Source organism: Sinocyclocheilus grahami, unplaced genomic scaffold (genome assembly GCF_001515645.1).
Source record: "Sinocyclocheilus grahami isolate Dianchi unplaced genomic scaffold, SAMN03320097.WGS_v1.1 scaffold622.1, whole genome shotgun sequence".
Lineage (NCBI taxonomy): Eukaryota > Metazoa > Chordata > Actinopteri > Cypriniformes > Cyprinidae > Sinocyclocheilus > Sinocyclocheilus grahami.
The window spans coordinates 69,722-78,920 of NW_015505801.1; the positions used below are offsets into that span (position 1 = coordinate 69,722).

The 9,199-nt window shown below is 37.8% G+C and overlaps 1 protein-coding gene across 5 annotated transcripts in view; it reads right to left on the reverse strand.

Annotated features, from left to right (window-relative positions):
• cadm3 (cell adhesion molecule 3) overlaps window positions 1-9,199 on the reverse strand; it is a 78,279-nt gene that overhangs the window by 14,358 nt on the left and 54,722 nt on the right. For 3 of the 5 annotated variants that reach the window (XM_016241441.1, XM_016241440.1, XM_016241442.1), the window contains 2 exons: window positions 7,185-7,357; window positions 6,576-6,953 (listed from right to left, as the gene is read on the reverse strand). In XM_016241441.1, coding sequence (XP_016096927.1) covers window positions 6,576-6,953; window positions 7,185-7,357 — 551 coding nt within the window. The remainder of the gene's footprint in view (window positions 1-6,575; window positions 6,954-7,184; window positions 7,358-9,199) is intronic. The other 2 variants (XM_016241444.1, XM_016241443.1) reach the window with 1 other exon arrangement.

A 9,199-nucleotide genomic window follows, 5' to 3' on the forward strand; every position in this document is an offset into this window, starting at 1 on the left:
AATCATTTCTAATCAATGACTTAACCACAAACAACCTGGATTTTATGTTTCTAAATGAAACATGGCTAGAAGACAGCTGCAGTGCAACGGTCCTCAATGAAACAGCCCCTCCTAACTTCACTTTCATGAGTGTTTGCAGGACTGTTAGGAGAGGTGGAGGTGTAGCTGCTCTATTTAAAGATGTCTATCAATGCAAGCAAGTGTCATTTGGTCAGTACTTGTCTTTTGAATATCTAGGGATTGTGTTGAAAGGTGCTCCACGCATTCTGTTTATCATTATTTACAGGCCTCCAAAATACTCTCCAGCCTTTGTTGAAGAGTTCACATAAATGCTATCAATGATTTCCTCAGAGTTTGACTGTTTTGCTATTGCAGGGGATTTTAATATTCACATAGATAATGCAGAAAACAAAACTACAAAATAAATTATAACTGTTTTAAATACTTTTGACCTGATTCAGCATGTGCATGAACCCACACACAATCGGGGACATACTCTAGATTTACTCATCAGTAGAGGTCTAAACATTTCATCCATTGTTATTAAGGACGTAGCACTATCTGATCACTTCTGTATTTTCTTTGATATATTGATCTCTGTTACCACTGAATCTAGATCGGTCTCAGTCAGAAAGAGATGCATTAACGAAAACACTAGTGTGCTATTTATGGAGGCTATATCTTTAACACCAAGCATTTCTGCAGACTCTGTTGATCTTCTCCTTGATTCCTTTAACTCAAAAGTTAAGAATGTTATTGATGACATTGCTCCTTTGAAAGTCAGCAGGAAGACTGGCAGACAGAAATCAGCTTGGAGAAAATCAACAGCAGTTCAGAGTATGAAAAGACAATGCAGAAAAGCTGAGCGGATGTGGCGGAAGACGAAACTTGAAATACACTATAGCATATATAAAGACAGCCTTCGTACTTTCAATGTGGAACTAGGCAAAGCTAGACAGTCATTCTTCTCAAACCTTATAAACAGTAACTTAAACAACACTCGCACTCTTTTTGCTACTGTTGAGAGACTGACAAACCCCCCAAATCAGATTGCCAGTGAAATGCTCTCCGACAGCAAATGCAATGAGTTTGCTTCCTTCTTTTCTGAGAAGATCAATAATATCAGGAAGGCGATTAGCACATCCCCAAGTTATGCAGAGGTTAGACATATTCGACCACAATATCAAAAAGAAGATACTATGTCTGCTTTTGAAGAAATTGATAGCAAAATTTTGGAAGAAATAGTACAGCACCTTAAATCGTCAACATGCTATCTTGACACACTTCCCACATATTTTTTCAAAAGGGTGCTTAACTGTTTGGAAGCAGATCTCTTAGAAGTGGTGAACGCCTCACTTCTTTCTGGGACTTTTCCAAACTCCCTGAAAACTGCAGTTGTTAAACCCCTTCTGAAAAAGAGAAATCTTGATAACACCATATTGAGCAACTATAGACCAATATCAAATCTTCCTTTTATAGGAAAGATTATTGAAAAGGTAGTCTTTAATCAGCTGAACAAATACTTAAACTCAAATGGATACCTGGACAATTTTCAATCTGGTTTTCGACCGCATCACAGCACAGAGACAGCACTCATTAAGATAATAAATGATATTCGCTTAAATTCTGAATCTGGCAAAATATCAGTGCTGGTACTACTAGATCTCAGTGCTGCGTTTGATACTGTCGATCATAACATACTACTAGAGAGACTGGAAAACTTGGTTGGGCTTTCTGGCATGGTAATTAAATGGTTCAGGTCATACTTAGAAGGGAGAGGTTATTATGTGAGTATAGGAGAGCATAAGTCTAAGTGGACGTCCATGACATGCGGAGTCCCACAAGGCTCAATTCTTGCACCGCTCTTGTTTAGCCTGTATATGCTCCCACTAAGTCAAATAATGAGAAAGAACCAAATCGCCTATCACAGCTATGCAGATGATACCCAGATTTACCTAGCCTTATCTCCAAATGACTACAGCCCCATTGACTCCCTCTGCCAATGCATTGATGAAATTAACAGTTGGATGTGCGAGAACTTTCTTCAGTTAAACAAAGAAAAAACCGAAGTCATTGCATTTGGAAACAAAGATGAAGTTCTCAAGGTGAATGCATACCTTGACTCTAGGGGTCTAACAACTAAAAATCAAGTCAGGAATCTTGGTGTGATTCTGGAGACAGACCTTAGTTTCAGTAGTCATGTCAAAGCTGTAACTAAATCAGCATACTATCATCTCAAAAACATTGCAAGAATTAGAGGTTTTGTTTCCAGTCAAGACTTGGAGAAACTTGTTCATGCCTTTATCAGCAGCAGGGTGGACTATTGTAATGGTCTCCTCACCGGCCTTCCCAAGAAGACCATTAGACAGCTGCAGCTCATCCAGAACGCTGCTGCCAGAATTCTGACTAGAACCAGAAAATCTGAGCATATTACACCAGTCCTCAGGTCCTTACACTGGCTTCCAGTTATATTTAGGATTGATTTAAGTACTTTTACTCGTTTATAAATCACTCAATGGCCTAGGACCTAAATATATAGCAGATATGCTCACTGAATATAAACCTAACAGACCACTCAGATCATTAGGATCGAGTCAGTTAGAAATACCAAGGGTTCACACAAAACAAGGGGAATGTGCTTTTAGTTATTATGCCACCCGCAGTTGGAATCAGCTTCCAGAAGAGATCAGATGTGCTAAAACATTAGTCACATTTAAATGCAGACTCAAAACTCATCTGTTTAGCTGTGCATTTATTGAATGAGCACTGTGCGATGTCCGAACTGATTGCACTATATTTTATGTATAATCGTTTTCTATTCTTAACCGTTTTAAATTCATTTTAAATCAATTTTTTTTTATAATTTTCAAAGTTTTTAAATTCCTTGTTTTATTGTTGTGATTATTCTTTTTCTTTTATTTTATGTAAAGCACTTTGAATTACCATTGTGTATGAAATGTGCTATATAAATAAACTTGCCTTGCCTTGCCTTGCCTTCGTTGAATTGGCTACCTGTAAAATACAGAATTGAGTTCAAAATCCTGGTCATGGTATTTAAGTCTATTAATAACCGCACTCCACCTTATCTTGCAGATCTCCTCGTAAGATGTTCCCTCTAGATCACTTAGATCCAGTGATCTGGCACTCTTAACAGTGCTCAGAACTAGATCTAGGCTCAATGGTGATCGTGCGTTTGTGGTGAGCGGTCCAAATCTGTGGAATACGCTGCCACTAGCTATCAGAACGGCACAGACTCTGGCTATTTTTAGATGCAATTAAAAATGCATTTATTCTCTATGGCATTTTAAAATGGGTGTTGCTTTAGGACTGTATTATTATTATTTTTTTTTTAACGCTATTTACTTCATGTGTTATTTTCTATGTGTACCTTGTAAAGCACTTTGGGCAACTTAGTTGTATTTATATAGTGCTATATAAATAAAGAAAGAAAGAACATGCAGGTATTGTACATAATCGACCAATCATGGCGCGTCGTGCGTCATGACCCAATGCCTAAAACTTGGCATTTCAAGCACTTCCTGTGTCTGTTTGCCTCTTTAAGAAGAATCGCTTAATATATTCCCCAATTGTAAGTCGCTTTGGATAAAAGCGTCGGCAAAATGACTAAATGTAAATGTAAATATAGAAATCCTGGCAAGGGTGTGTCCCGTAAAAATGGCCTGTATGATCACCCTAGTCATATTTGTCTTTCAAGTTAATCACATAATGACCCTGATATGGTGTCTTTATATGAATTTTATGTTGGCGAAATTAATATGTAATGCTGGATATAAAAACCTTCTTTTATAAATTGCTAATTTTTCATGGCAATCTCCAAATATAGCTCTCTCCAAACTGTTACAACAAAACGTTGAAGATTACCACCAAGGCAATCGATTTATTATGTGATAAACAGTTTGATTCATTACAAAAATAGTTTATTCAGGCATGCCCTCCTTTGACTTCCATACAAATAGAACAGGCTCTGGTCCCCCATTGGGATCTCACATTGTTGCACATTTTTGAATAGAGATTGAAGTCCCCCCCTGGGGAGGGTCTCTGCGTGATGCACTCATGTTGATGATGCAAATGTACGGTTTAAATGAGTTCAATGTGGAAAAAGACCTGCGAGGAGGGGACAGAATCGAACTTGCAGCGTGTAAAGTGACAGAAATCGGCAGTCCTTATCAGTCAGGCTTTGCAAATGACCAGATTGATAAAGGGGGAAGATGCATTTCCAGGTTCATAGAAGAAACAGTTATAATAATGGAAATTCTGTCATCATTTACTTACCCTCATGTCGTTCCAAACCTGTATGACTTTCTTCTGTGGAACAATAATACATTTTTGAAGAATATTCTCTATGTGAATGAGGACTGTGTGGAGTTAAAGAACGGAGCTTGAGAATCAAATCAGTCCAATTCATGAACAAATCATTTAGAATTTTTTTTTTAACTACATCAAATGAAGAATGATTGATTCATTCTGTAACTCGAACAGTTATCTCTCATGAAGAAAAGCTACATTGTATTATCAATGAATAATGATTAAAATAATTAATCATATGGCTTCAGAAGACAGATATACTTCTCTGTTAATTTCATGGTGTTTTTGTTATTAATGGAGCTTGACAGCCGCAGTTCTCATTCACATTTATTATATTCACCTGAACATTCACCTTTTCTGTTCCATGAAAGAAATACATCATACAGGTTTAGATCAAGATGAGTAAATAATGACATTTTAATTTTTCTGTGAACCATCCCTTTAACTGGACACACTCAAAATGTATGTCATTAGGTCATGACCATGTAATATACTATGTTAACAAAAAAAGAAGGTATTGCCAAAACAATATGCACTTCCATTTAAAAGTTTGGAGTCGGGAATTTTTTTTTAGGTTTCTGAAAGAAGTCTATTATGCTCACCAAGGCTGCATTTATTTGATAAAAAATACAGGAAAAACAGTAATATTTTGAAATAGTATTAAAGTTTTAAATAACTGTTTTCTATTTTAATATATTAAAATAGAAAACATTAATGATATTAGGAATATTATATTAATATAATTTATTCCTGTGATGCAAAGCTGAATTTTCAAACATGCTGATTTGGTGCTTAAGAAACATTTCTTATTATTATCAAGGTTGAAAACAGCTGCTTAATATTTTTCTGGAAACTGTGATAAATTTTTTAGGATTGTTTCGATCAGTAGACAATGTAAAAGTCTTTACTGTCACTGTCAATTTAATGCGTACTCACTGAATAAAAGTATTAGTTTCTTTTTTTTTCTTCTTCTTCTTTTTTTAAGTACTGACCCCAAACGTTTGAATGGTAGTTTTTTTTATATTAACAATAGTTTTATTATCTTAAATATTATTATATTAAATACATAATGCAAGAATAAATAAATTACAAAATAACCCCTTTTTTATCTGATCTGTGCATGGTTGTTACTGGATTTTGTTCAGTGTGAAATTTTTTGAAGTTTAAAACTCAAGGCAATTATTTTCAGGGGTGGGGGTGAAGGATGGAGCGAGGACTCAATGGTGCAGGAGATGGGCTTTTATTAATAATAAAATAAAACAAAACAAGCAACAAAAACTACCCCGTGGAGGGAAAAACACAGCTGGCAACAAGGCTTGGCTTGGCTAGGCAGGACAGGAAAGGACAGGACAGGACAGGACAGGACAGGACAGGACAGGACACATCCAGGATACATACAACAACGAACTGGCACAGGACTGCAAACACAAGGAGAATAAATAGGGAGCAAATGAGGAGGGTAATGAAGGAAACACAGGTGGGGCAAATTAACCAATAATCAAGTAACAAGATGGGTGGGATCAAGACAATTGACATGAGAGCACATGGCACACAGGAAACAAAGACAAAAGCCATGTGCTCACATAAAACAAAAACACAAGCACATAGCCAGCAAAACAATCAGAAGCCATGTGCTTTAACAAAACAAGACACGAACACGCAGCTAATGAGAATACTCATAAGCCGTGTGTTCACACAAGACATGACAACATGAAAGCACGCAGCCAATGAAAAACACGAGCTGCGTGCAACAACACAAGACAACAGTAAAGCACGCGGCCGAACACAAACCATGTGCTACACAAAACAACACAATCCACGTGGACAGAAGAGCGTACAGCCCGAGTGAACTCGAGACCGCACGCTCCCACAAGACAAAACATGGAGCACGAGTGTCCGGACCCCGACACGAAACCGAAACTCAACAAGATGTGAGTGCCGGGATCCGAACACCACACTCCAACATGAAACAAGGAAACAGGGCACGTAGACGAGAGCGCACAGCTCGAGCGCACTCACACAAAAACATGACAGGAGTGTCAGGGCTCTGTCACAAAATCATGAATAACACTAGACCGAAGTGACAGAACCCTGACAATTATTGTGTTGTCATGGTTGATCATTGCAGTCTCTTCTCAGAGCACTCGGGTAATCATGCCCATCCCTATCCCACACACACATCAACCTGTAACTGTGATCAGTGGCATGTTAAACCACTGTTAGGTTTGTGTATGTGTATAATGAATTACCTGTAAAGGTGTGCACTCCATTCAGCCGAGGAACAGATGATGGAGTGGCAGGGGAGGAGGAGGGGGGTGAGGGAGGGGTGTGGGCAGGAACAGAGGAGGGCAGAAGAGTGAGATCAGGGAAGAGAGCGTTGGAAAGAGAGGTGGTGAGAACTTCAGGAGAAGGAGGGAGAGTGGAAGGAGCAGAAGTGAAAGGAGGGAGAGTCGAGGAAAAGGTAAGAGTGGATGTGGGGAAGGTAGTGGAAGATGATGAAGATGAGAGTGGAAGAAGAGTTTCGTCTTCAGAAGATGGTGAAACTGAAGTTTCAGGAGAAAATGTGGAAAAAGCAGAGAATGAAGGGAGAGTAGAGGTGAGAATAAAGAGGTCTGAATCTTCCTGGTCTTGGAAGATGAAGGAAAATGATGGATGGAGAGATGGATGATGGATGGGAGGGAAAATGGAAGAGGAAATAAAGAACATGTCATGCAAAAAGAGAAACAAAAAGAAAGGAAAGTAAAATTCAGAAAAAGGAGACGTGAAAGTAAACATAAATCAGCAGAAGAAATAAACAATGACGAAAACACCTTTTGTCTCTATTCTGCTCTCTTCCTCGTTTGTCTCTCGTTAATTACCTTGTACCAGAAGAGTGTGTGTTACGTCCCCCATTCCAATCCCGTTATCAGCCTGGCACTCATAAATGCCATTATCCGACTTGTTGAGGGATTCGAAGTGCAGGAACGCATCATCCACCTTTGCCATCGGGGGGAGCTCTCCATCTTTCCTCCGCCAGACAAACGCAGTCGGTCTGAGAGAGGGAGAGAGAGAGAGATTACATTACAAAACGGACCACATATACAACGTTTTGAAATTTCACATCAAAAGCAAAGCAGAAAGAGTCGTTTAATTGAGCAGATTGAAGGGTTTTGCAATTTGGCACACTATCAAAAGAACTGAGGAGCACAGAGGAATGCACTGGAAAGCGTCCCGAATGTAGCAAAGCTCAGTCAACATGTCAAGTGAAACGAACCAGACTTGATCAAATGGGAAAGAAAACCATGTGGCCAAACCACCAGTGCTGCGACACACCTGACCTGGAGTGTCTTACGACTCAAACAGAAAAATCAATGTCCAAAAACAGCTGCTATCATTTAACACAATCAGGATTGAAGTCAATTTCTGGGTGGAATACTACAAGCATGGTGGGATTTGGGACAGGGCCAATGATTGTGTTCAAACAGATTTCCTAAACAATCTCCCTGTTTTCCACTGGTTAACCAAACCGCTAGCCCCGCCCCAACGTCCTGCTATTGGTTGAGCCAATGTTGCTGTGTCGTGCTGGTCTGGTACTCAAATGAACAGAGAAATGTTTTGATAGTGTCACAGTGTTCACACTTCCTGAGGACGTCTACCTACTGTTGCGATAAAAGAAGGTATTTTAGCATCAAAAAATTACACACTTCACCTTTAAAATCCTCTCAATATGCCAAAGTAACTGTGACTTTTCTCTGTGGGCTCATACCGTGTCCAAATCAGCGTGTCTGTGTGTGTTACAGGGATTTAGCGAACTACAGTGAGGACGCAGGCGTATCATTATTTGAGCGTGTGAATAATCCAAACAATATAATTTTTTATTGATGCTGATAGAGCAGTGTAGTTATGACTAAACTAATATCTCAGTCTACTTGCAATACAGTAAGACACCAAAACAAGTAAGGAGATGTTATATGAGAGGTAGCGCTTCACATAGAAACGGGCTAATATTTGATAGTGACATAAAGCATTACAATTGAATTCATTACAATTTAAAATAACTGTTTTCTATTTAAATATTTAAAATGTAATTTATTCCTTTGATGGCCAAAGCTGAATTTTCAGCATCATTACTCCAGTCTTCAGTGTCACAAGATCCTGCAGAAAACATTCTAATTTGCTGATTTGGTGCTCAAGAAACATTTCTTATTTATTATCAATGTTGAAAACAGTTGTGCTGATAAATATTCTGTGGAAGGTTTGATGAATAGAAAGTTCAAAAGAACAGCATTTATTTGAAATCGAAATCGTTTGTAACACTAAATGTATTTACTGTCACTTTTGATCAATTTAATGCATCCTTGCTGAATAAAAGCATTAAATTCTTTAAAATAAAAATAAAATTTTACTGACCCCAAATGTTTTATAGACAATAATCAAAAGATCATTGCAGAACCAGTAAATGCTGCCTCTGATACCACAGGTATCTTCTTCATATACAGCCCCCCTATTTGTGCTTCCATTCTAGTAAGGAAGAGATAGCGCGTAAAAGCAAATGAGAAAATGTGACAGAGAGACACTATGGGTTGTCTAAATAGGGTTGTATAGCTCTTGGTGTGGTATTAATGGATGTCAGGAGCAATAATGAGCTGTAATGTGATCCTGCACCAGTAGAGGGTAATATTCAATTACATTAACTTCTATTTCCAGGGAGAAATATTTATGTGATATAACCAGGCTTAAATAGCTAAAAATTTAATAAATATATCTGAAATGGAAACTAAACTAACAAACTAAATGCAAATGAAATAAAATATTGAATTTATAAATGTGTATGTATATATATATATATATATATATATATATATATATATATATATATATATATATATATATA